This window comes from Schistocerca piceifrons, chromosome 7 (genome assembly GCF_021461385.2).
Source record: "Schistocerca piceifrons isolate TAMUIC-IGC-003096 chromosome 7, iqSchPice1.1, whole genome shotgun sequence".
Lineage (NCBI taxonomy): Eukaryota > Metazoa > Arthropoda > Insecta > Orthoptera > Acrididae > Schistocerca > Schistocerca piceifrons.
This window is the reverse complement of record NC_060144.1, coordinates 191,110,153-191,137,918: the sequence shown is the minus strand read 5'-3', so window position 1 is coordinate 191,137,918 and position 27,766 is coordinate 191,110,153. Positions and strand designations below refer to the sequence as shown.

The 27,766-nt window shown below is 43.9% G+C and overlaps 1 protein-coding gene across 1 annotated transcript in view; it reads left to right on the top strand.

The window, feature by feature from the left end:
• LOC124804844 (2-aminoethylphosphonate--pyruvate transaminase-like) overlaps positions 1-27,766 on the top strand; it is a 110,395-nt gene that overhangs the window by 33,911 nt on the left and 48,718 nt on the right. Inside the window, exon 3 of the mRNA XM_047265194.1 lies at positions 21,283-21,383. Coding sequence (XP_047121150.1) covers positions 21,283-21,383 — 101 coding nt within the window. The remainder of the gene's footprint in view (positions 1-21,282; positions 21,384-27,766) is intronic.

The window sequence follows — 27,766 nt, the reverse complement described above, 5'->3', positions numbered from 1 at the left end:
TCACAATCTTTATCGTGAAATAAAACTGAGGTATCATCAGCATAATTTACAATGTGCGAGTTAATGGGGTTTACAACATCATTAATATATGCTAAAAAGAGGAAAGGTCCAAGAATTGAGCCTTGAGGGACTCCCTGTGTCACTGTTTCACTTGTGGATTTAAAGGTTAAGATCTTATTGTCAATTTGATGTGTAAGTTTGGTACACTGTTTCTGATTCAACTGATAGGTGGACAGAAGTTTCATTACATGCAACACTGATATTGTACGCCCACAGTTATTTTAAAAGAAGCTCATGGTTTACTGAGTCAAAAGCTTTGCTCAGGTCAAGGAATATTCTGGCTGTGAGCATACCCTGTTCTATATTGCTACACACTTCATTGAAGAAACTGATAACAGTAGTGGTCATGCTTAGGTCTTTCCTAAACCCATGCTGTGATTCGGTAAGCATTTTGTGTCTTGAGAAAAATATGAGTTGTGATAGGATAACTGTTTAAAATATTTTACTGAAGGTAGTGATTAGTGATATCGGCCTAGTTGAAACTTCTTCTTTACTTTCCTTCTTATGGATTGGCTGAATTACATATATTTTTAGGCATTTGGGTATGTGTTTTCATTAATACTACAGTTGATAAGATAGGTAAGGGGTTTAGTTATTTCATTGGCACTTTTCTTTAACACCACATTTGAGACACCATCCCATCCAGAAGAATACTTGTTCTTTAGCTTTTTCATCGTGGTAATATTTCCTGTTGATTTGCCTCCCTAAATTCGAGATCTATACCACCCATGGCATCATTTGGTGTGCCAGCCTGTAGATCTATAATAGGGGCTGGGTGGTCAAAAGGAGAGATGAAATGCTTATCGAATAAATTACATACTTCATTGGGATCTGTCAGTAGATGGCCCTCGTGTCTAATGCTAACTGGTTCACTTTGTCCCTTGCTGGTGGCTTTATGATGTTTATTGATTAGTCTCCGGGATGCCTTACCTACATTGGCTGAATGCTCTATTGCATCATTGTTTATCTGTTTCCTCAAGTGTGAAAGGTCTGTCTTAGAAGATTTTTTGGCTTGATTGTACTTTCCCTTAAATATAAAATATATGTAGCTTTGTTTCCTTATATAAACAGTCAAGATCATATATATTCTGCCTTAACTTAATCAGTATAGGTGTAAGTTTCAGCCTAGTATTACTTTCAAGACAAGAGTTGGTTCATACTCTGGTTATTTCTTTGAGAGCGCAGCAACAGTTGAAGTGCTTCAGCACTGTCGTATAAAATTTTTCCCAATTTGTTTTCTGACCCTTTAGTTTGGTAAATAGTGTCCTGTTTCTCCTCTGCTAACATAGTTTGGTGGTATTCAGGACCCACTTCTTTTCAGTTACCTTAGTTGCTGTTGGTACAGCAAACCTTAAATATTCTAATACCTGGCAATAGTGATTTGAATAATGAAAATCAACACTTTGAAAGTTAATACTGTCGTTTACAATTTTGTTGACTATTACATAACCTATCTTACTGGAGCTTGACTCTGTTACTCTAGTGTCAGAGTTCACTATATTTGTGAGATTATATGAGTTTAATATAACTGTTATTTTTAAATAGGTTATACTACAGGAGTGTGCATCAATATTTAAGTCTCCAACTATGCTAAGGTCAGTGGGGCCTGTTTGTCTAATTGCCCTGTTATGTCTATCTAAATAGCACAATACATCTGTACTTGGTGGACGGTACATACCAATAATTGTATGTTTAGCTAACCTGTTTGAATGAGTGTTTATGTGGACCACAACACCAGCTGTTTCAGTTGTTCCTTCTTTGCAGTATTTTTCAACAAATGAGATTTTCATAAATGGAAGATGTTCATTTACAAATATTGCCACCCACCCCCTTTGTGTTGTTGGCTCCAGTAACCACCTGCCAACACCTAATTTGTGATACTCAATTTTGCTGTCTTTTAGTCCTTGTTCTGTAATTACTAACAGGTGTGTTGAATACTCATCCACAAATACTTGCAGCAAATTAAGTTTATTCCTAAGATACTGCACATTTGGATGCATTATCCTAATGTGCACTGATATTTTACAACACTTTGTGACACGGTATTCTGAATCAGTCGAATTATTACACAAGTCTTTAACACTGCACAATAATGGCAATTTACTCACTTCCAATTCAGTTTCTTTGGCATGTGAACAGGGTTCTTTCCAATCTAAGGGGTTTAGTTCAGTAAAATCATGTTGCTTGAAACTAAAGTTCCGTTGTAGTGGGATTGCTCGTAATTCTGCTTACGATTATTTTGCAATGAGCCAACCCTATAGTTGTGCCCATGCACTCTGCTTAGAGGGGGCCAAGGTGACTGAATAAAAATGAAATGCCAGTGTGAGGCCAACACATTTATTACAATGATTGAGATGCATACAATCGTGCCTGATATAGTCCATTACTGACTGCATGACCGCAGTTGACAGCTTGAGGTTAAGCGGTGGGCAATCCGAAGGGTGTACACTCCACAAGACATAGTGTAGCCATGTGCTTGAGGACAAGTCTCTGTACGGCTGGCTTCCGGCACTATGTGTGCAGTGCAGCATTTTTCACAGGTGAGGTGATAGTGGCTGCATAAATGGACAAGCCGGCTTCTGTGTGTGCACATATGGGGAGTCTGCTATTGCTCAACCCATGTGCTTTCCAGCTAGGCAGGACAACTCTTCGTCTGATGCATCTGCCATGTTCTGATGTCTGGCTCGCACTGGTTCTCGCTTTGTCTTCACATGTCCGGTGCATGCTGCGCTGTTGCCGGGCTTGCGGCTAACGGTAAATCTGGGCGCGCGTGCTGCGAATGCTGTCGGCCATGATAGTAGATCTAGTGTTTGCATGGCTGTGTGGCGGGCCCCCTTGTCCCCCTTGGAAAGTGGAGCTTGGGACTGCATGACAGCACAGCCATTAGTCTAAAACTCCATCTTGTCATAATTTGCGTGCTGTGTGGTGACGTCAGTGGTAGCGCGATGGCTGTGGTCTGGTGTAGCAGTGATTGGGCAGTGGTTTTTGATGTCAGTGTGCGGTGTTGGCTGGCGCATGGTAGCGAGTCCTCTTGCGGTGGCTAGTGGCAGTGGCAGTAGGCAGTACTGCTGGGCACATGGGAGGGAGTGTGTCCCTCGTGCAGCGGCTATGACAGGAGCAGCTGGCGGTGCTGGCTCCGAACTGTCTGAAGCATCACACGGCATAAGCACATGGCTCTGTGATGTCACAACTAGTGTGTAAGTCCTGGAACTGCAACGGACGCATCTGGTGGCACGGGGGCAGCGTCCGGAGCTCAATGGGGAAACGGTTATGGTAACCAGCTTGGGAGTAGGACTGCCTCGATGCCAGGTGTGGCGGAGGCATCTCGGTGTGGACACGGTTCCGATCGTGGGGACCAGCATGGGAGAAACCTGCCTCGACGCCCAACGTGGCAGGGGCAACACAGTGTGGATGTAGTCCCAGGAGCACCGACAGATACACAGCCAATGATGTGGGTGGTGGAGTCCGCGGCTCAACTGGTAATGGCTCGGTGATGAGGTGGCCCACTGGAGACAGGGTCTCTACAGCAGGCTGCATCTGGCACTCTCAGTTCTCGCCCGTTTGGTATCTGGTGGCGTGGTGCAATTGTCACGCACCACAGGCGTTTGAATCAGATGCGCCGGCCGGAGCACATTGTGTGATCTGGTGGTGACAGTGGTGGGGGCACTTTGGACTGTTGTACTGGCTGGCAGGGTGGGGTGGGGGTGAGGCGCACGTGGCAGCACAGTGACAGCTGGCAGCAGGATGACAGCCGGCAGTGTCTGTGTGTTGGCGGCAGCGGCAGGTACGGATGCTTCGGGGCTGGCGGCACAGGAAGCTTCGTCAGCAGTTACATCTTCTGCAGTGTCATAGAAGTGTGCAGTATCAGAAACGGGCAAAACTTAAGGTAGTTTGACACAATTGATAGTGACCTTTGTCGGCTTGCTGTTGACCTCGAGCTCCAGCACTCTGTCTCCGCAGGTGATGACGCGGTGCGGTCCCGAGTACGCTGTGCGACTGTGGTGGCTGTGCGGCATCAGTGTGCAACATGATGTGGCTGCAGCATTGCAGGTCGGCGTCCACAAACACTTTACCCGTACCGTGCCACAACAGCATGAGCAGTTGGAGAGCAGCCGTGTGTGCATGTAAACATTCTGGCAGTGATGAGGCAGAATGGTCATGCGGCAGTGGCACTTCCTCCACCAAGTCCCTTAGAATAGCCAGTGACTGCCCATATACGAGTTCAGTGGATGAAACGCCGATTTCCTCTTTGGGAGTAACTCGTAGGCCGAGCAATACCAGGGGAAGTGCCTCTGTCCAAGTCGTGTTGGGGCAAGTTAAGGCAGCTTTTAGCGTCCTGTGGAGACTCTCTGCCATGCCGTTGGATGTCGGACGGTAGCTTGTCGTTTTTTGCAGCTGCACTCCACATAGTTGGGGGACGTGTGTGAACAGCAGGCAGTCGAACCGGCGGCCACGGTAGGTGGTCACCAGATCGGGGTAGCCGAAGTGGGCCACCCACATTTCGACAAAGGTGGTTGCGACTGTCTCGGCAGTGATGTCTGCAATTGGCGTTGCTTCCAGCCAGCGTGTAAAACGGTCCACCATGGTCAGCATGTAGCGCTTGCCACGGGACGAGGGAAAAGGACCCACGACGTCCACACGAACGTGTGGAAAGCGCCGTGTCACATTGGGGAACGTGCCGACGGGCGCGTGGGTGTGTCTGCCGACCTTGGCGTGCTGACATGCAATGCTGGTGCGTGCCCACTGACGGCAGTCATTCCGCATCCCTGGCCAGACGAAACGTGTGGCCACGAGTGACATAGTGCTGTTGACACGAGATGCGAGAGTCCGTGCACACGGTCGAAGGCGCTGCGCCATAATTTCTCGGAGAGAAACGGCCGCTGATTGCCTGACGAGGTGACGCACCAGATCTTGTGATCAGACCCTGGCACAGTAGCCATTTCGAGTTGTAGGCCGCTGGAGGCGAAGCAGCGGAGGCTATTTAGTTCGTCGTCACTCTCCTGTACGTCGGTAATGTCCTCAAAGGTTACACAGAGGGAGAGATGACGGCACACGCGCAAGATAGGCAGTCAGCCACAACATGTGGCGGATGTCTGTTGAGAACTGATAGATGTACTCCAGCTGTCGGAACTGGCGTGGTGAACACTTATTGTGAGTGTTCACGAACGCGTGCGTGATCGGTTTATGGTGCGTGAATATAATAAAAGGACGAGCTTCAACAGACAGGTGGAAGTGTCTCACAGCCTCGAATATCGCTAGTAGCTCACCGTCATAAGCGCCTCAAACGTGTTGCGATACCGAGAGCTTCCTGGAGAAGAAGGCAAGTGGCTGCCAGCTGTCACTGAAGCGTTGTTGTAACGCCGTGCCTGTAGCTGTCTGGCTGGCGTCTAATATGACGGCTAGCTCTGTGTCATGCACTGGATGCGCGAGTAGTGTCGCTTCTGGAAGGGCGTGTTTTGAATCGTTGAAACTTCTTTCCAGTGCATTCATTCAGGTAATGGAAGTCTTCCCTGTTGCTGTCGGGTCTTGTAGGGCTCTAGTCGGAGGTTCCTGGACGGCAGACCTGTTCGGTATGTGACGTCGGAAAAAATTCAGCACCCCAAATTAACGACGCAATTCCTTGTACGTCTGTGGACGAGGCATCTACACGATCGCTCGTACCTTTTCGTGAAGTGATTTGCAGCTGCCAGGTTTGACGAAGCGTCCGAGGAATTCTATTTCAACGATTCCAAACACGCGCTTTGCCGGATTGATGACGATTATGGCTTCGCTGAGACGCTGGAAAATGGTTGTCAGGTGTAGGCAATGTCGAAAACACCAGGATGCCGTCGAGATATGCAAAGCACCACAGTAGGGCTCGTAGCACACCGTCCAGGAAACGCTGCCAAGTCTGGAGCGCCTTTTGGAGTCCGAAAGTCATAAAGAGGCTCTCAAACAATCCGAAGGGTGTCGCTATTGCCGTTTTTGGAACGTCCTCTGGCGCCACAGGGATCTACGTGAATGCCTTCGCACAGTCGATCTCGCTGTACAGTACTGATCCCGCCAGAGCGGGGTGGTAATGGGTAGCAATCTGGCACCGTTAGCTTAACGCACGGTAGTCGCCACATGGACGCCACGAATTGTCCTTTATTCGATTGAGATGCCAGGCAGAAGACCAGGGACTGCTTGACCGGTGGATGATGCCTTGTTGCTGCATAGCCTCGAATTCGGCCTTAGCTATGGCAAGTCGATTGGGGGCAAGGCGACGTGGTCGGTTTGAGGTGGGTGAAAGAGTTGTGGTTAATATGTGGTGTACAGTGGAATGTTTGACTTCATTTGGTGCGCCAGATGGTCGAGACAATTCCGGAAATTGGTCTAGTATGTAGGCATATGTACCACAGCACTGCACTGGCTTCACATTGAAGAAGGCAGTGTGTTGCCACTGTCCCACTATCTTCAACTCAGTCATAGAGTCAATCAGCTGGGCGTTCGCTGTGTCGGCTATCAAATTTAAGTTCACCAGAAAGTCCGCACCCAGGATTGGCTTGTTGACGTTCGCCACAGAAAATGTCCACGCAAGTATGCAGCACAGACCGAGGTTCAGTTCTCGATAGTGTGTGCCATATGTTTTTATTGCGGAATTGTTAGCCACAGTCAGTGACAGTTCCTTGGCTGATCTTTTGTCCCTGAGCATAGATCACAGGTATATAGACAGGTCAGAGCCTGTGTCTACTAGGTAGCTCACACTGTCATCCAGCTCTGCTACATCGAGACGCCTTGATATGACACTGCAGCTGGGTGCGTGTAATTCCGGCTGTGGTTGGCGTTTGAGTGCGAGCACAGCGGCCAGCTGTTTGTCACGTCATTGCCAAAGCAGGCGTGGTACTGGCAGTAGGCATCGGGCATCAGCTTGGATCTCAGTGATGTACCACCAGGCTGGCTGCTGTGGTTCGGGTCATGTCATCTGAAGCCAGAATGGCTGTTGGTGCAGTTCGTGCTGCGCTCTGGTGGCGAACATGCCAAGTGCTCAACCTACGTGGTTAGTGATGCCACCTGGGCAGCCGAGTCGCGAACTTTGGTGTGGAGCTCGGCGTACACTGCAGTGTCGCTGGGGACAGTGTTTTGACGAGGGTCAAGCATTGGAGCCGGTTTTACAGCGACACAGGCTGCAGAGGAAGCAGTATTTTGAGCAGTTGTGAGCGCATCGAGGACTCAGTCAGCCAGGTCTGCTACACCATCCAACTCCATCTTGGGCTGGGCCGCAATCACTGCTTGTACTTGCATTGGTAGGCTGCGCACCCAGATGGCGTGTAATAGCAAATCCGGGACCAAACTGGGCTGCGCCAGGCCCCGGAGATGGCGCAAGAACTCCGAGGACCTGCTGTCACTGCATTCTTGATGTTGCAACAGCTGATGCACCCACTGCTCCTGCGATGCTAAAATATGGCTGATTAGTCCGTCCTTCAGCCACTTGTATGAGGACTGTGTTGGTGGGGTGGTGATAATGTCTCGGACTTCGACAGCGATGTTCTGGTTGAGCTGGCTTATGAGGTGGCCAAATTTTGTGAGGTCATGCATCACATTGTAACTATAGAATGCTGCCTCCACCTGGCTAAACCAAAGGAATGGATCACATGGCCAGAATGTTTGCAGCCTAATTAACATGTGTCCTGTGCTTGTAGTAGGGTTTGCCGGTTCAACAGCAGCACGCTCGCGTGAATTTTCGAGGGCCGGCTTCTCGTTGGCTGTTTGTGCCCGTAATTAACACGTGTCCCGTGCTTGTAGTAGGGTCTGCCAGTTCAATGGCAGCATGCTCGCGTGAATTTTCAAGGGCCAGCTCCTCGCTGGCTGTTTGTGCCCTCAGTTCAGCCTCCAGTGCCTGGTTGCGCCTTAGCAGGTCCTGGACTGTCCTATCTAGCTCCTCTGCATTTGCCATCTTACATGATTCTAGACAAACTCACCCAAAATTTTAACACAAAAATCACTGTTTAGTTCGCGTTCACACACGACTGTAGTGCACAAAAAAAATTGTCATCGCACAGGGTGTAAGTGTAGGTAAGCAATTCGTGGCATGGCAAACCGTTAAAAAAGAAAAGATTGTCACCATGCATTGTCCTTCAGATCACGTCAGGGTCACCAGTTTAGCGGGATTGCTCATTATTCCGCTTACTATTATTTGTGTGATGAGCCAACCCTATAGTCATGCCCACACACTTTGCTCAGAGGAAGCCAAGATGACTGAATACAAAGAAACGCTGAGGTGAGGCAAACACATTTATTACAATGATTGAGATGCATACAATCGACCCTGATATAGTCCATCACCGACTGCAGACCGCGGTTGATGGCTTGAGGTGGAGCGGTGCATAATCTGGAGAGTATACACTCCACAAGATGTTGTGCAGCTGTTTGCTCATGGACAAGTCTCTGTACAGCTGACTGCCAGCACTATCTGTGGACTGCAATGTTTTTCACAGGCGAGGCGGAAGTGGTTGCATAAACGGATGGGCTGGCTTCTGCGTGTGCACATGTGGGGAGTATGCGATCACTCGACCCAAGTGCTTCGTGGCTAAGCAGGACAGCTCTTCATGCAATGTGTCCAGCACGTTCCAATGCCTGGCTTGCACTGGTTCTCACTTTATCTTCACACGTCTGGTGTGTGCTGCACAGTTGCCGGGCTTTGAGCTAATGGTAAATCTGTGCACGTACTCTGTGAATGCTGTGTCAGTCGCAGTAGTATATCTAGCATTCACACGGCTGTGCAGCGGGATGTCACACCGTTATTATCTGGTTCACTAACTTGAGCTTTACATTTCTGTTTAAGTAAAGTCCGTGCCTGATGTGTTTTTCATGTTTCAGTTTGCTAGTGTCTAGTAGGTGCATATGATTTAGTTTTTTACATAGTTTCTGCATTTCTAAATTGTAGCACTAAATTTCTGCATTAACACATGACCACTGTGAGAGATCATGTTGTTCTGGTAGGTTTATCAGGGTAACATTTGTATTGTATAGTTTTGACAATAACTTCCTGTAAACTGCAATTGCTGACTTGCTCTCATTTTTGTAAACATCATTGGTGGGGCCAATGATTACAAGGTGGTCATCCAAGCATTAGATATTTTTTGTTTCGGCCTTTATCGGAGGATTCAATATATTACTTTTGCTTACACTATTTCCTGTTTCACTGGTTGAGTCTAGGGCTGAAAACTTATTCGATGTAACTGGCGCACCGTTTATAGTGCTTTGTTTTTGTTTTTAACTTTCTTGATGGTTTCGTGTTCTGTTTTTGGAGTTTACTGTAGTCCACGTAAATTTATTTGTAGTTTTAACATATTCTGAGTTCAATATTATGTTTCGTCATAAATAACACATTTTTTGGTTTGCAAATCATGTTTAACAATATCAATACGACTGTTTTTGTGGCTATTTTCCACCACTGTTTCACTAGACCACAATTTTTTTTCACTTAAGGGGTTTTTGTTTTCTTGCATCAGGAATGCTTTTTCTTTCTTGAGGGTTTCAATATCACTATGTAATAACTTGATAATTTGGTTTTTTGTGTGTACCACATTGGCAAGCTCTTCACATTCGTCACGCACACAATCACCACAGGTCCAACAAATATCATCATTTACGAACTTCAGGTTTATGTTCGCACACCTCTCATGTAACCAGAAGTTGCACTTCACACACAGGATTCCCTTCATCGCATGTTTCTCATATTTTTTATGTGTCAAGTTATTGTAAAATTGCTTTTCTACAAGACTGATGCAGCTCTGCACTGACGTACCAGCCCCATCTTATGAATGATGCAAGATGATGTCTATGAGGACACACCAATTACACATTATGTATGCAATGATGTATTACTGCAGCCTGCTTGAACACCTCTGCTGAAATGCTGGTGCTACAGTTGTTCCATAGCAGAGTGGAAGCATGTATTGCCACTGCTGGTGGTCATTTTGAACACAATCTGATGGTCAGTTGTCTCATTATTGGTCAGAATCCATATACTAGTACAAGCACTTGTGTTATTCTTTATTGTGTGCTGTTACAGGTATTTTACAAGTGTCAGTGTGGGAACTTTTCAAAATATGATTTCTCGTAAGTGACTTGCACCAGGATCCTGCAACAAACCCAACTGAAATTCTAATTTACCCTACTTTTAGTTTGTTAAGGTCAATAGGCAATGTTCCATTTAAAAGATTGTGTGTTTGCACAAAAAATAAACTTTATAAGTGTTATTACAATCTGTTGATTAGCTAACAGTGTGAGCCACTGACTACCAATACATTCTGTGAAAAACCACACATCAATAGCACTTTTCATTTCCACAGTATTTGTGGTACAAGTTTTAGGTGATTCATTCTGTATATGCAAAATTCTACTTCTACTGACTGCCTAGTTTTGACTAAAACACTAGCTTTTTGTGCCCACCACATCATCTGTACTTCCCTGAATCAATGACACTTGATTCTAAACAGGGTGAGATTATACGTCAAGTTTTACACTGTCATTCTCCTTGACTGACTTCTGCACATTTCTGTTGCTGCAAATGTTACAGTACAACTTGTAGATAACTTGAAATTTACATGAAATAATTTAAGCAAAAAATTTTACAAAATATTAGGCATTTCAAAAATATATATAAAAACAGAGATGAGGTGACTTACTGAACGAAAGCGCTGACAGGTCGATAGACACACAAACAAACACAAACATACACACAAAATTCAAGCTTTCGCAACAAACTGTTGCCACATCAGGAAAGAGGGAAGGAGAGGGGAAGACGAAAGGAAGTGGGTTTTAAGGGAGAGGGTAAGGAGTCATTCCAATCCCGGGAGCGGAAAGACTTACCTTAGGGGGAAAAAAGGACAGGTATACACTCGCACTCACGCACATATCCATCCACACATACAGACACAAGCAGACATATTAAAATACTTTCACAAACATTGGGAACAGGTTCCTTACACCAAGACAAGAAAAAAATGTCAGTAAACATGGGCTCTAAAATGCATACCTTAAGAGCTATGAATACACGTTCACCTTTGACACTGAAACTCATCTCTACCACTACAAGCTCTTTGTTTTCCATATTTTGGGATGAAGTAGTATGAACCAAAACAAGACAAAAAACGTCACATACACATGGGTTCTAAAATGATGACCTTAAGAGCTATGAGCACATGTTTAATACAAAAGATGTGTTTCACAGTTTTGAAGACGAATAAGTGCTTATAGTTGTTAAAATATGCATCTTAGGACCCATGTTTACAGAACTTTTTTTCTTGTTTTGGTGTAAGCAACCTATTCATGAAGTTTGTAAAAGTATTTTTGAAACATCTTGTACAAAAAAAGTTAAAACATGTTGATTTTATTTTATTTCGTATTCCATTGGTCCAATTGTGTTGAGTATACAAGGATGTGGAATGAGGCAGTTTTATACAAATACAGTATGATAATCTTAAAGCATATACAGACATTTGAGTAGATAATTATATAAAAATTTACAAAATAAATTCTTTGAGGAGCAATACAGAAAAAAGATGATACATATTTTCTTAGTATCATTAAAGCACTACAGAAAAATGTTACTTTAGTGACAAATTAGTGTGGATTTACAAAGTCATAAAAGATCCTCATCCTGAGCATGAGGTAAATAGACCACCCACACAGTGTGTGCTCTGTTTTGCTGCTGCATCAGTTCTTCTACACCTCTGATCACACACCTTGGCAACAGTGTGAAGTAACCACTTCAGTACCAGGGCAACAGCTTCTGGTGAAACAGCAGGCCATACTGCATAATTTGCTCGGAAGGCTTGACCCACTTCTCTGCAACTTGCAGCCCCAAAGAGCAATACGTTGATTTTACTCAGCTGTGCCAAAAACATTATTTTGTGGTGCAACATTTCCAAGAATTCTTCACTTTCCCCAAATACCTTTCAGTAAATTCAACATCACAGCTATGGAATGAAGTGTGTTATTCCTGATATTAAATAAAACTATTCCTGAGTTTATCATTATTCCCGAAAAGGACTTCACCACCATGGTTACGGATTTATGCCAAGACCGCAAGTGAGTATTTGAATGGCTCTGCAGTTGGGTGTGGTCTTAAACTAGAACAATAGCAGCATTCAAAAACTGGTTAAGTCTATGTACTTCTGCATAAACTGGCAGATAAAAGTCTCAGCACCAAGAAATAGTTAATGTGAGTGTTGAAAATTTAAAAATACATTTGTCTAGGTAATGTACTTAAGTTCATTTCAAGATTGCTAGTTAATGTAAGTGTGAGAAAAGCTATTGCAAGTGTGGAATGCTGGTACATTAATAACTGATGTAACCACCAGAATGTTTAATGCAAGCATGCAATTATGCATGTATTGTGTTGTACAAGTGCCAGCTGTCAGTTTAGGGGATTGAGTCCCATGCCTGCTGCACTTGATCAGTCAGTACACGGACAGTTAATGCTAGTTGTGGATGATGCTGGAGTTGTCTGATGAGGACCGATATGTGCTTGCTTGGAGATAGATCTAGTAACTGAGTAGGCCAAGGCAATATGTTGACACTATGTAGAGCATGCTGGGTTACGACAGTGGTATGTGTGTGAGTGTTATCCTGTTGGAAAGCAATGTGGAACACTTTTCATGAATGGCAGCAAAAAAAAAAAAAAATGGTTCAAATGGCTCTGAGCACTATAGGACTTAACATCTGTGGTCATCAGTCCCCTAGAACTTGGAACTACTTAAACCTAACTAACCTAAGGACATCACACACATCCATGCCCGAGGCAGGATTCAAACCTGCGACCGTAGCGGTCACACGGTTCCAGAGTGATGCGCCTAGAACCACACGGCCCCACCGGCCAGCGAATGGCAGCACAACGGGTTGACTCACCAGTACAGATGTGCAGTCATGATGCATAGGATAGCCATGAGAGGGCCCCTCCTGTCATACAAAATTGCACTCCAGATCTCAGCTCCAAGTTAAAGTCCAGTGTGTCTAGACCGCAGACAGATTGGTTACAGATACTCATATGGCCTTCTTCTAACCAACACAGGGCCATCCCTTGCACTGAGGCAGAAGTGGCTTTCATCAGAAAAAACAACAGAGCTACACTCCACCCTCCAATGAGCTCTTGCTTGAGACAATTGAAGTTGGAAATGGCAGTGGTTTGCAGGGCATCTGGCTCAAAGCTGACCTTAAAGTAACAATCTGTAACAGTTTGTTGTGTCTCTGTGGCGCCAACTGAGGCTGCAGACACAGTACAATGCACCAAGCCACACACAGAACATGTGATCATTCCTCTTGGTAGTGCCACGTGGCCATCCACAGCCGTATCTTCTTGTGACAATACCTTCCTGTGACCACCGTGCCAGCAATCACTTAAAGTGACTACATTTGCACCAAGTCTTTCTGCAGCATTGTGGAAGGAACATCCAGCTTCTCATAGCACTATTACACAACCTCATTCAAAGTCAGTGACCTCCATGTGGGTACGGGGGTTAGAACAGGCCCGAAGTATTTCTGCCTGTCGTAAGAGGCAACTAAAAGGAGTCTCACACTTTTTGGCCCTATGAGTTCAGGTCCCATTCTATGGTTTGACCTCCCACTTTCAAAATTCTACAGCAGTGTGGGCCATATGAGGAAGGACACCTTACATGGTGCACGAGTGCTCTTAGATTCGATCTCCTGAATCTCTTGTCATGGCTTTGCATCTCCACCTGCGATTCAGCTATTTGGGTGTGTACACTTTCTGGGCTATGTCATATTCTTCCATTATCTCATGTCCTCTTTCACCCCCCGTGACAATATAGGATTTCTCTGCACCAAATATCCTGCATGGTAGCCAGTCCATTGTGGTGGGGCCATCATGTACCCATTTGGTTGTAGCTCCCCGTCAACAGGGATCGAACTGCTGATGCCTGAGTTGTAAACTCCCCACGTATGCCGAGGAGTATATTCCTGTCTTCTTGGGGCATCAGGACTTCCAGCAATGACCATCATGCCAGTTGACCTTGGCTGTGGCTGGGTGGCACCCATGGGGAGAGCCCCTGATCAGAGTGGGTGGCATCAGGGCGGATGACCCACAAAGAGGAGGACTAAGTCATCTATTGCTGGTGACTGTACAGCACCAGCAGTCTCTAAGAAGGACAAGATAGAATACAATGTCAACAGGTATGATCCTAAATCATTTCCCTCCCTCGCTACACCATGGGATGAATGTAGAGATACAGAATGGAGAGAGCCATATTTGCCTTAATATTTAGTCTGTAACAGAACCAATGAGGACTCTTTTCTATCAACAAAGCCTCGGTTTTTCATTGAACACCCTGAGGACAAGTTTGGAGAAGTGTCAGTGCTATCCAAGATGCAAAACAGCACAGTCTTAATTCAGACAGCATCCTCAGCCCAATCCCGAGCATTACTCACCTGTGGCAAAATGGGTGATATTCCTGTTTCTGTCACTCCCCATAAAAGCCTCAACATGGTCCATGGGATTATTATCCATCATGATCTCCTCTTGCAGTCTGATGACAAGCTCCACACCAATTTAGAATGGCAGGGTGTTCATTCCATCCGATGCATTTACAGGGGACCCAAAGACAAGAGGGTTGCTACCGGTGCCTTCATCTTGGCCTTTGAGGGTGATTCATTGCCCAAAAAGGTCAAGGTGATGGTTTACCACTGTGATGTTAAACCATACATCCATCCCCCTATGTGGTGCTTTAAGTGCTGGAAGTTTGGGCACATATCTTCCCGCTGAATTTCCAGCACCACATGTCGAGACTGTGGACATCTGCAGCACCCACATACTCCATGTGCACCACCTCCCACTTGCATCAACTGTGGAGAACACCACTCCCCCTGCTCACCAGACTGCCCAGTACTCCAAAAGGAGCAGAAAATTATGGAGAACAAGACCCTGGACCGGTTGACTTACACTGAGTCTAAATGTAAATTTGAAAGAGTACATCCCATTCGGTTGTTGTCGACATATGTTGCAGCTACATCACCATTGCCATCCAAGGTGCCAGTGATTCCTTACTTTGAGCCACACACACTGGGCCCTCCAGGCCACCAGAATACATCTGCCCCCTTGGTGGTAGGAGCAAATCTTTACTCCGTTGCTCCCAAAGCACCTACTTTGGTAGCAAGGCCCCCCAAAACGCAGGGGATGTAGGATATAGGACCCCTCTCCCCCCTCTCCCCCCCTCCCCCCCCTCCCCCATTGCCAGAGAGCAACAGCCTCCTCCAGCTCCTCTCATGCAGAAGGTGTCCCATGGGGCCCTCTCTTCATAGGTCTCCACTAATGCCATGGCGGACACTCACTAGTGGCTCAAGGAGTCAAAACCTTCTGGACAAAAAGCATCATGGTCTTCCTCCGTGCCTGAAGCTGCTTCAGAGAAATCTTCCCAGAAAGCCCCTAAAGAGAAGCAAGAGAGCTAGCAAACTAAGAAGAAGTCTGCTAAGAAACAGGACCATCTGGTGGCTCCAACATCACCACTCCCTATCAATTCTGCATTTGAGGATGCAGTGGAGATCTTAGCGCCCCCTGCGGACCTGGATCTTACTGATGCCTCCTCCACCATAGAAATGGCTACAAATACTCAGTCAGAGGCAGCAGGTGACCCTGAGGCATAACTTGCCTCCTTGTGCACTTCATGCCTTCCCAGCCACACGATAATGTCATCCTTCAGTGGCATTGTGGCAGCTTTTTCCATCACCTGGCTGAGCTACGGCAACTGTTAAGCTTTACACCTGCTTTCTGCATTGCCCTCCAGGAAACCTGGTTCCTAGCAATGTGGACCCCTGACCTCCATGGCTATAAGGGATATTACAGGAACCATAGCAACTATAATAGAGTGTCAGGTGGAGTTTGTATCTATGTCCTGAACTCAGTATGAAGTGAACCTGTGCCCCTTTCAAACCCCTCTTGAAGCTGTGGCTGTCAGGATAAGGATGACGCAGGAAATAACTGTCTGCAATATATATCTTCCTCCAGATAGTGAAGTACGCCTGAACGAATTGGCTGCACTGATTAACTGATTCCTTAAACCTTTCCTACTTTTGGAAAACTTTAAGGCTCATAGTCCCTTGTGGGGTGGCACAGTTCTTACTGGCTGAGGCAGAGATGTCAAAATTTACTCCTCACAACTCGACCTCTGCCTCTTAAATACTGGGGCCACCATACATATGGTGTGGCACATGGCACATATTCAGCCATTGATCTCTCGGTTTGTAGTCCTGGCCATATCCCATCTATTCACTGGTGAGCACATGATGACCTGTGTGGTAGTGACCACTTCCCCATCTTCCTGTCACTGCCTCAGCATAAGGCCGACAGATGCCTGTGCAGATGGGCTTTGAACAAGGTCAACTGGGAAACTTTCACCTCTGCTGTCACCGTTGGATCTCCCCAACATGGTAACATCGATGTGGTGGTTGAGCTGTTAACTATAATGATCATTTCTGCTGCAGAAAACGTGATCCCTCGTTCTTTAGGGCGTCCCCTGTGAAAGACAGTCCCTTGATGGTCGCTGGAAGTCGCTGAGGCAATTAAGGAGCATCACCCTTCCCTGGAGCACCACATAGCTTTTAAACAGCTCCATTCCCATGTTCACCAGCTTATCAAAAGGCGGAAACAGGAGTGCTGGGAGAGGTACATGTTGACCATTGGGTGCCATGCGTCACCTTCCCAAGTCTGGGCAAAAATCAAACGAATTTTTGGGTACCAGGCCCCAACAGGTGTTCCTAGTGTTAACATAAATGGCGTGTTATCTACCAACACAAACGCGATTGCCGAGCACTTTGCTGAGCACTATGGTTGTGCCTCTGCGACGGAGAATTACCCCACAGTCTTTTGCACTCTCAAATGACGGATGGAGGAGAAAGTCTTCTCGTTCACTATGTGCCACAGTGAACCCTATAACGCCCCATTCACAGAGTGGGAGCTCCTCAGTGCCCTTGCACATTGCCCTGACACAGCTCCTGGGCCCGATCGGATCCACAGTCAGATGATTAAACATCTCTCGTCTGACTACAAGTGACATCTCCTCATGATCTTCAACCAGAATTGGTGCGATGGTGTCTTTCCATCACACTGGCAGGAGAGCACCATTGCACCAGTGCTGAAACCCGGTAAAAACCTGCTTGATGTGGATAGCTATCAGCCCATCAGCCTCACCAACGTTCTTTGTAAGGTGCTGGAATGTATGGTGTGTCGGCAGTTTGGTTGTGTCCTGGAGTCACACGGCCTACTGGCTTCGTGCCAGGGTGGCTTCTGCCTGGGTTTCTCTACCACTGATAATCTTGTGTCCCTCGAGTCTGCCATCCGAACAGCCTTTTCCAGATGCCTACACCTTGTTGCCGTCTTTTTCGATTTACGAAAAGCATATACCTGGTGACATCATATCCTTGGCACATTATATGAGTGGGGTATCCGAGGCACGCTCCCAATTTTTATCCAGAATTTTCTGTCACTTCATACTTTCTGTGTCCAAGTTTGTGCCTCCCATAGTTCCCCCCATATCCAGGAGAATGGGGACCCGCAGGGCTCTGTATTGACAGTCTAGCAGCAGCTGTATGCAGACGACTTCTGTATTTTGTACTGCTCCACCAGTATTGGTGTTGCTGAGTGGCGCTTACAGGGAGCCATCCACAAGGCACAGTTGTGGGCTCTAGCCCATGGCTTTCAGTTTTCAGCCACAACGTTGTGTGTCATGCACTTCTGTCGGCGTTGTACCATTCATCCAGAACCAGAACTTTACCTTACTGAGAATCCACTCACTGTAGTGGAGATATATCAATTTTTGGACTGGTTTTCAACATCCAATTGACTTGGCTTCCTCAACTTCATCAGCACCTCAATGCTCTCCGCTGCCTGAGAAACATCAACTGGGATGCAGGTCGCTCTACACTGCTACAGCTATACAGAGCCCTTTTTCAATCCCGCTTTTACGATGGGAGCCTGGTTTATATTTCAGCGGCGCCCTCAGCATTGCATTTACTTGACCTGGTGCACCACTGTGGTGTTCAATTAGTGACGGGAGCTTTTATGATGAGTCCGGTGACCAGCATCCTTGCGGAGGTTGGAGTTCCTCCAATGCAGGTAAGGCATGCACAACTGCTCTGATCCCTTCTACCTGATCTGGAGTCCTTGCCTATCACTTATACTTGAGGTCCAATCATGTATATTTCCATGGTATACACCTAGGCCACGGCTTCGCCTGGACTTTTCACATGGCCCAAAGGACTCAGTTCACCCCACAGCTCTCCACCGTCACTTCATCTTGATTCTTGACATGTACTGAGGCCATGAAGTGATTTATACTGACAGCTTGATGGCTGATGGTCACGTCAGCTTTGCATATGTCCATGCCTCCATGAACAGCATTCCTTGCCAGATGGCTGCAGTGTTTCCGCTGCAAAGCTGGTGTCTATATCTCATGCTCTTGAGCACATCTGTTCCTGCCCTGAGGAGTGGTTTCTTCTGTGTACTGACTCTATGAGCAGCCTACAAGCTATCAACCAATGCTACCCTTGTCATCTTTTGGTAGTGACCATCCAGGAGTCCATCTATACCCTGGAATGGTCCTGTCATTCAGTGGTGTTTTTGTGGACCCCAGGACATGTTGGAGTCCCAGACAATGAACTTGCTCACAGTATGGCCAAACAGGCTACACAGAAATCACTTATGGAGATCGGCATTCCAATAACTGACCTGCATTTGTTTTTACGTCATCAGGGTTTTTGGGTTTTGGAGATGGAATGGCATAGTCTCAGCATGCACAACAAACTGCATTCCATTAAGGAGACCTCCATGCGGGCCTCTCGTAGGGACTCTGTGGTTCTGTGCTGGCTCCACATCGTCCAGGTTCGGGCACCCCTTGGGTACCTTCTGCTCTGTGAAGAGCAGCCTCAGTGTCAATGCAGTGCCGGTTGACAGTGGTCCACATTTTGGTGCACTGTCCCACTCTGACTGCCCTGGAATGAAATCTTCAGTTACCGGACCCGTTGCCACTAATTTTATCTGACAACGCCTCATCGGCTGATTTAGTTTTATGTTTTATTCATGAGGGTGGGTTTTATCATTTGATCTAAATTTTAGTGCATGTCCTTTGTCCCTCTGTGTCCTCCACCCTAGTGCTTTTACAGTGGAGGTTTTAATGTGTTGCAGAGTGGTTGGCTTCTCCTTTTTATTCTCATGGTCAGCCAGCCATGGTAATCTGTTTTCTCGTTTTAATCTCTTCTACCTGTTTCTTCCATTTCTGTGGTTTTCTTCTCCCATTTTTTGCATTTAAGTGTTTGTTGCCCTTCCATTGTTCTTGTGGTTTTCCTTTCTCTCCATTTTGTGTTGTCAGTCTTGCTTGTTTTATTCTCATCCTTGTGGCATTGTTTTATTGGGAACAAGTGACTGATGACCTAGCTGTTTGGTCCTTTCCCCCTCTTCTAAACCAGCCAACCAAACTCAATGAGATGCTGATAATGGCATCTTCAACATCTTAAAGGCATTCTTGACTAACATGAATTCACTACATAAAATTTCAGTGGTAACTAATGCTCATAAGTGTTACAGTGTGTATTTAAAGCAAAGCTAATTTGTGTGTTCATAGTGGCACTACTAGCTTCACTCTTATGTGGGTGGCATAAAATTTGAACAGACATCATGTTTCAGATGTAGAAACATACCTAACAACTTTTCTTTATCTCACACAATCCTTCTTGGTGTTGAGATTTTTTCCGCATTAGTATGTGTTTATGCATCATGTTTCAATTTGCTACAGGTGAGTGGTTGCCTTTCCTCATTTTTGTTTATTGTTTCCATCCCTGAATTCCTGTTATTGCAACAAAAATTTAGTAATGTTCAAAAAGAAACACTTTTCGTCAGGCCCACTGTTGGGACGTTTCTCACTGTTTAAAACTATATTTCTTAGATACACAACCTGCCCTGATAGCCAAGCACAATAAAACGACCACTTCCTGGAGACATTTGGAGGGGTACTAGTCTCAGATAAAATCTGTCTCATGGATTAATGTTGGAGGCCAGTTGCCAGCCAGCTGCATGTGGTTTCTAGGCAGTTTTCCACATGCATCTAGGTAAATACTGGGATGGTTCTCATGTTATCCATCAGATATGCAGTGAAGAAACTCTTTGTAGCATGATGTTACATTTGACCATGTGATACACTGAATGCAGACAGAAGGGGTACGTGGATTCATCTCCGGAGGGAGCTCTAAGTAGTTTTACAATACGTTCGGTAGCGGCAACCCTACTGTAACAATAGCCTTTGTATTGGTATGCTTGGTTCTCCATGAATTACGAGAATAACCAAAGCAGTTGCAACCTGCCATTGACTAGATAAAGATCTCTAGAGATGGATGTAGGCTTTTTTAGATACAAATAGGCTAGAATTATTTTCTCATTGCATCATGGCAGGCTGTTACAGCAACCAGTTTAAAAGTATTTCAGAACAAAAACAGTCTCAGCTGAGAAAATATTTAATGTCAGTGATGTGTTTCACCCTTTTGGGGCATCATCAGATTGTGTAGAAGTAACTGATGACTTTACTAGTCAATAAGCAACAGGATCATCTGCAAATAACCTAAGATTGCTGCTCAGATAGTCTCCGAATTGTTTATAAGGAACAGCAGAGGGCTTATAACACTACCTTTGGGAATGCTGGAAATCACTTCTGTTTTACTGGATGACTTTCCAGCAACTACTATGAACTGTGACCTCTCTGACAGGAAATCATTAATCCAGCCACATAACTGAGATGGTATTCCATAAGCATGCAGTTTCACTACAAGCTGCTTGTGTGTTACACTGTCAAAGGCCTTCCAGAAACCATGAAGTGGACCTTGAGCACACCAGCCAGCTCCTCTGTGGTAGTACCAGATAGGGATGAGCTTACAGGACCATGATGCGAGCTGCACGTGGCACAATGTCTGTGTTGCTGTACACACAAACATTACAGTCATGTTTTTGCAACTGAGACTGTTTTTGTTCTGAAATAGGATAGAACCACTATAGCTGTAAAAAACAGCAAAATTAGTCATCTAGAACAATGCGTTTGTAAACAATAACATCTTAAAATTAATGTAATTTATTTCAGGGATACTTTAACAATGAAATAACTTCTTTAGCACCAAATGCCTTCATTAGTTTCAGATATTCAATCATTATGTACATTTGCAGTAATGAAACATACATTCTTATGAAATCCTTGCTTTCAAAAGGAGCATCACCAGATGAATACACAGCCATTCTCCTGCAGGGGAGTGGAACATACAGTGTGGAGGCGGCACTGCAGATGTGTGTCCCGAGACCAGGAGGAAGGGTAAGCACAGTCAACTTTTGTGCTAATTAAACTTTTGTCTATCAAAAACCTCAGATTATTGACTATAGAAATTTGTAGCAACTTCAGCAAGAGCAGTGAAATGCAAAACAGTGAACGGCGATTATGAAGTTTTCAGAAAAACAGACAAGTTAGTTATAAAATTCCAATGAGACGGAATGGCTGGTCAATACTTTCCTTGAGGAGACAAAATTCTAAGAACTACTGATAGACAGAGACACATAAAAGTAGAAAAAATAATTAATTGATTTATCCAATTATACATCACATTATACAGTATACGTGCAATATGGTAGTTGGCTTTGCTTGTAACTGTATATTTTTTGATAATTTTATCAAGCACAAAATTTCATTATAATCATATGGGTGGAACAAGATAAGATAGCTCTAAACCTTAAGTATATTTACAAATTTCCACATTAGATTCTAATGTTCCAAGCAAGTCTAATACGAGAACATGAGAAATTTCTTTGAGCACTCAAGTGTAAAACAGAAACTGTGATAAACCTAGTATTTCACTTTCAACTGGTTAAAATAATTTATGACCTTGAGAATCTCTGCACAGTCACATCCTTGGATTATCTGACTTGCAAAAGTAAGAATCAAAAAGGATCTTAAGGATACAAAAAGTCAAAGAATAATTCAGCATACAGAAGAACCTACATATTGTGTGTTTGAATGCTCCAGTAGTAAACAAATATTCTATCTATACTACAATAAATTAAATGAGAGCAGACAAACACTGATTTGCAAATGAATGGTGAGTGATGTATCAGCACATCAAGTTGTTGTCATTGTTGTTGCAAGTGATACTGCTGCTGCTGTTGTCATTTACAGTCTGATGCTAGGTTTGATGCAGCTGTCTATGCTAGTCTACCCTATGAAAGTCACTTCATTTCTATATAAGTAATGCAGCATCCACTCGAAACTGCTTACTACAATTTTTATCACCCAGACTTCCCTTAATTACTAAATTTACTATCCACTGATTGCTAAGAATGTTTTCTATCAACCAGTTCTTCTGTTAGTCAAATTGTGCCATAATTTCTTTTCTCCTGAATTCAAATCAGTGCTGCTTCATTAGTTATCAGATCTGCCAATATAATCGTCACTATTCTTTTGAGGCACCCATAGGAGTAATGACAATCATAAAATCTTTAAAAAAGTGGTTTTGATAAAATGTCAACAAAATTAAAGAAGTGCTTCTGAGGTAAGTAACATATTGTGTTGTCAGTGTAACATTTTCTGAGTAGTTGAAATATCCTGAAATTAATCCTTTCTTTAAGAAAGGAGGTAAAGAAATACCATCAATTTTCCTTCCAAATTAACTTTTTATAACATTCTTGAAAGTTTTAGAAAAGGCAATATACAATTGGTTTCTTAACCATCTGACAACAAATATTAAGAACTTTAAAGATTGCAGCGTGTCAGCAATCGTGAATAATTTAATGATTATATGGAATCCACCACGATTGCAAATAGAAACTGGATGTTCACCTAGGTTTCGGCATGGATAACCATGCCTTCTTCAGATCACACTAAATCTACAAACTGCCTAAAGAGGCATAGTCCAACATTAATACAGAATGCCCAAAAGGGCAAAAGACTCACATAAAATGTAAAATAAACGGTATGTGTGTACCATGTCAATAGCTGTACTTAGCTCAAATGTCAGAAGCGTGCTTCCTCACTCCAGCCAACGTTCAGTGAGCCACAGGCTCTCAGGTAAACTGAGGTGGCACCGGCCGCTAGGCTGTGAGACTGTCAGAACAGAACGCGCCTGTGCAAATTGAGAAATCGTCTTCTTTCATGTGATTGACATAAAATGTGTTACGAAAGTGATCCGATTACCGGGTCAAAGGTGCAGGAAGTTAATGCGTGTGTGTGTATAATGTCCTAGCTCAAGGACAATTTTATAGAACTATAGAACATGGATAGGCTGAAACTATGGGATAGCAAATTCCATGGATGGTCAAAACGCATGCACGCAGGACAGACAAAATACCATCAGCTAGAAGCAGGCTAAAAATATGGGAGATGAATAACCCATTTTTCAGATACTTGGGATCAGTGATAGTATTTGATGACTATGCTTGGATAAGCGTGTAAAGTTACTATATTAAATTCTAAGTGCTGTTGTTGTTGTTGTTGTTGTTGTGGTCATCAGTCCTGAGACTGGTTTGATGCAGCTCTCCATGCTACTCTATCCTGTGCAAGCTTCTTCATCTCCCAGTACCTACTGCAACCTACATCCTTCTGAATCTGCTTAGTGTATTGATCTCTTGGTCTCCCTCTACGATTTTTACCTATTGACAAGAAAAGGGTCAAATTAGTATGGCAGGCTTAATGTAATTGCGTGAAAGGACATACAACATCACCTTCATCACCCTTAATATCTAATGACCGACAGAGGTCATTTTGAATAGTGCAATTGGATATGCACCAAATTAGTGTAGAAAGAACCTAAAGCTAAACTAGTTTCTTAAAATGAGGTACTTGAGGTACTGAACCATGAAGCTTAATCAAGTGATGTCTGTGAACACATCCAAGGCATACCTACTTTGCTCAGTGCTGACTCAGATGTGCTCAATAGGATTGAAAGCAGTTACCTTTCAGGAGATGTACAACTTCCTCATGTATTCTTCAAACAGTTCTGGCACAGTTGAGGAATGACAGGGTGGTGCATTGCCTTGCTAAATGTGCAACTTTCCTGTGGGATCCTATGGTCAAGAAAAGAACTGCATGTGATCAGACACTGGCTTATTACACCACTCATTGTGAGAGATGATGGCAGATGTAACAGGGTCTCCATGTTAATGAATATCTCTCTGCCACCCACCTATATGGTACTCTCTTGGTAAGCTGAAGGCATTGCCTTACATGCTTTTCTACATAAACATACCTTCCCACAGATGAGTAAGAATGAATAGTGGGGCCCATCAGTCCAGGCAACATTATTGCATGCTTTGAGTGCCCAGTTGTGGTGTTTCTGCAACAATGTTAATTTCTGAATCAAGAACAGATTCAGAATTGGTGATTAACAAAATTTTCATGAGTGTAATAAATTGTTTGTAGCCAATTCTTTATCACTAAACTTTGAAAAGACAAGTTATATGCAGTTCACACATTGTGAGGGGTTCCTTCCAGAATGTGTGTAAAATATGATAATGAGGAAATAGAAGGGGTTGTCAATATTAAATTCTGTGAATTACACCTTGATAATAAGTGCAGTTGGGAACAGTACACCAGAGAATTCTTTATTTGTTGTGTGGATTATGTGGGACAAAGGTGATATAGAATACTTCAATTACTTTAATTCCATAATGTCATATGGGATCATTTTTTGTCCATTCATCCAAAAGTGTGGAATATGAATGACTAGTGGTATGAATTCAAGGACATCCTGTAGAGGTCTGCTCAAGAAATTATTATCTACTTTACTATCAAATCTGTCTTATGATTCTTTTTGTCCTAATTATCTAACTGTGCTTGAGGAAAGTGTCCTTGCTAAATGATTTTGTTACAGTTTGCTCTTACAGCAAGTAAGCTTTGTATTTGTCATGTTTACTACATGTCATTAGAATTTTTTCCCACTGTTTGTTTCATAAATGATGCTTAGTTAGTGGCATATATCACACATATCACACTGACATATATCACACTGACATATATCACAGTTATACCAATGAATATGGGACAGAAAAAAGAAAAATGGAGTAGTCATCTAACAACAAATGAAATAAAAGGAGAATAAAAAAAGTTATATAAAAGAGGAAAGATGGAGAGAGTGAGGAGTTGGAGAAGAGGGGGAAAAGTGGGTGATATACATAAAATCACATTACTAAGCAGTACGTATCAACAAAAAAAGCAATGCTGTAATAAATTCCACTATATCTGAATGTAATGGCAACATCTAGCAGTTTCGATTTGCTTTTTTTGGTTTCCATAAATCATTTTAAGTTGGTAGCAAAACAGTTACTTCAACACTGACACTATAGTTGATTCACAGCCCCAGTAATGTCTCAGTGTGGTAGTTCTCTGCTAGAAATGTCCACCCTCTCAATAAGACATTGAACATCACCCTCCTTCTTCCTCACTACCCTGTGGATTTCCCAATTAATAGAACCTGGGTTATAAGACTTTGTAGGGATATGAAGTGGAATGATCACATAGGTTCAGTTGTGAGTAAAGCAGGTAGTAGAATTTGGTTTATTGGTAGAATACTGGGGAAGCGCAATCGTCTGCTAAAGAGATTGCTTATAAATCACTAGTGTGACCCATCCCACAATATTTATCGAGTATGTGGGACACCAGACAGAACTAACAGGGGATATTGAACATATACAGAGAAGGGCAACAAGAATGATCACAGGTTTGTTTAATCCCTGGGAGAGTGTTGCAGAGATACTAATGGAGTTAAAACAGCAGACTCTTGAAGACAGACATAAATTATCCTGAGAAAATCTTTTGAAAAAGTTTAAATGCTACAAGCCCGTATGTATCACTCATATGGGGATCATGAGGATAAGATTAGATTAATTACTGCATGCACAAAGGCATTCAAGCGATCATTCTTCCTGTGCTTCATAGGTGAATGGAACAGGAAGAAACTTTAATAACTGATACAGTGGGATGTACCCCTGCCATGCACCTCACAGTGGTTTGCAGAGCATAGAGGCAGATGTAGATGTAGATGTAGACGTAGAAGCACACACCATTCATACACACAAGCAAGTGCACCTGACTCAATTATGATCGCCATCTCTGGCAGCACAGGCCAGAGTGCAACTGCCACACGGGATGAAAGCAGCAATCTGCAGGAGGCAGGGAAGAGGGAGGGATAGTAGTGTACAGGTGGGGAGAAAGAGGAATGCTGTCTGGCAGAGTGTGCAGGGACTAGAGTGCCAACAGGAGCAGCATCAGGAGGTTGTGGACCATGGAGGTGGGAATAAAAGATCAAAACAGGATTGGAGTGGGGAAATATGGGCAAGTGCATTGGCAGAGGCCAGCAAACAAAGAAGGCTGGATACAAGAATGGGGAGGAGATGATATGATTGTGAGAGTGAAACTATCAGGTGGAAGGTGTGGGAATAGTATTTTACCATAGGTTGAGGCCAGAGTAATTACAGGAGTGAGAATGTGTTGTAAGGATAACACCAATCTGTGCAGTTCAGAAAAGCTGGTGGTGGACGGGAGTATCCAGATGGCTTGGGTACCAAAGCAGCCACTGAAATCAAGCATGTTGTGTTCAGCTACCTGTTGTGCAACAGTGTGGTCTAATTTGCTCTTGCCCATAGTTGCTCGGGGACAGCTGGTTCATAGTCATGCCAATATAAAAAGTTGTGCAATGCTTGGAGCAGAGGTGGTAAATGATGTGGCTGCTTTCACAGGTGTAGGTTAGGATAAATCTGTGACAGGACTGGAATAGGAAGTGCTAGGTGGGTGGGCTGGGTAGGTCTCTGAAAATTATTTTGAGCAGTTAGTTCATGAGCCCACTCAAATAGTAAACAGTTGTCAAAATGCACTTGACCTCTTAGTAACAAATAATCCAGAGCTAATAACGAGCATGAGAATGGATAAAGGGATTAGCGAACACAGGGTTATTGTAGTGAGACTGAATACTGTAACTACCAAATTCTCCAAAAATAAATGAAAAATAGACCTAATCAAAAAAACAGATACAAATTTGCTTGATGGCTTCCTGAGAGACAATCTACACTCCTTCCAAATTAGTAATGTAGGTGTGGACCAGATGTGACTTGAATTTAAAGAAATAGTATTGACAGCAATTAAGAGATTTACACCAAATAAATTAACAAATGACAGAACTGATCCATCCACCTTGGTGCACACAATAGGCCAGAACACTGTTGCAGAAACAACAAAAAAAGCATGCCAAATTTAAATGAAAGCTAAATCCCCAAGATTGGTGATCTTTTACACAATTTCATAATTTAGAACAGACTTCAATATGAGGATTTTATAATAGTTTCCACAATGAAACTTTGCCTCAAAACCTGGCGGCAAATCCAAAAAGATTCTGGTCATATGTAAAGTATGCTAGTGGCAAGGCACAATCAATGCCTTCTCTGTGCAATAGCAAAGCAAATGCTACTGATGACTGTGCTGCTAAAGCAGAGTTACTAAACACAGCCTTCTGAAATTCCTTCACAGAAGAAGATGAAGTAAATATTCTAGAATACAAATCGAGAACAACTGCCAACATGAGTAATGTAGAAGTTAATATCCTCGAAGTATGAAGCAACTTACATCACTTAATAAAAACAAGTCTTCCAGTCCAGACTGTATACCAGTTAGGTTCCTTTCAGAGTATGCTGATGCAATAGCTCCATACTTAATCGTAT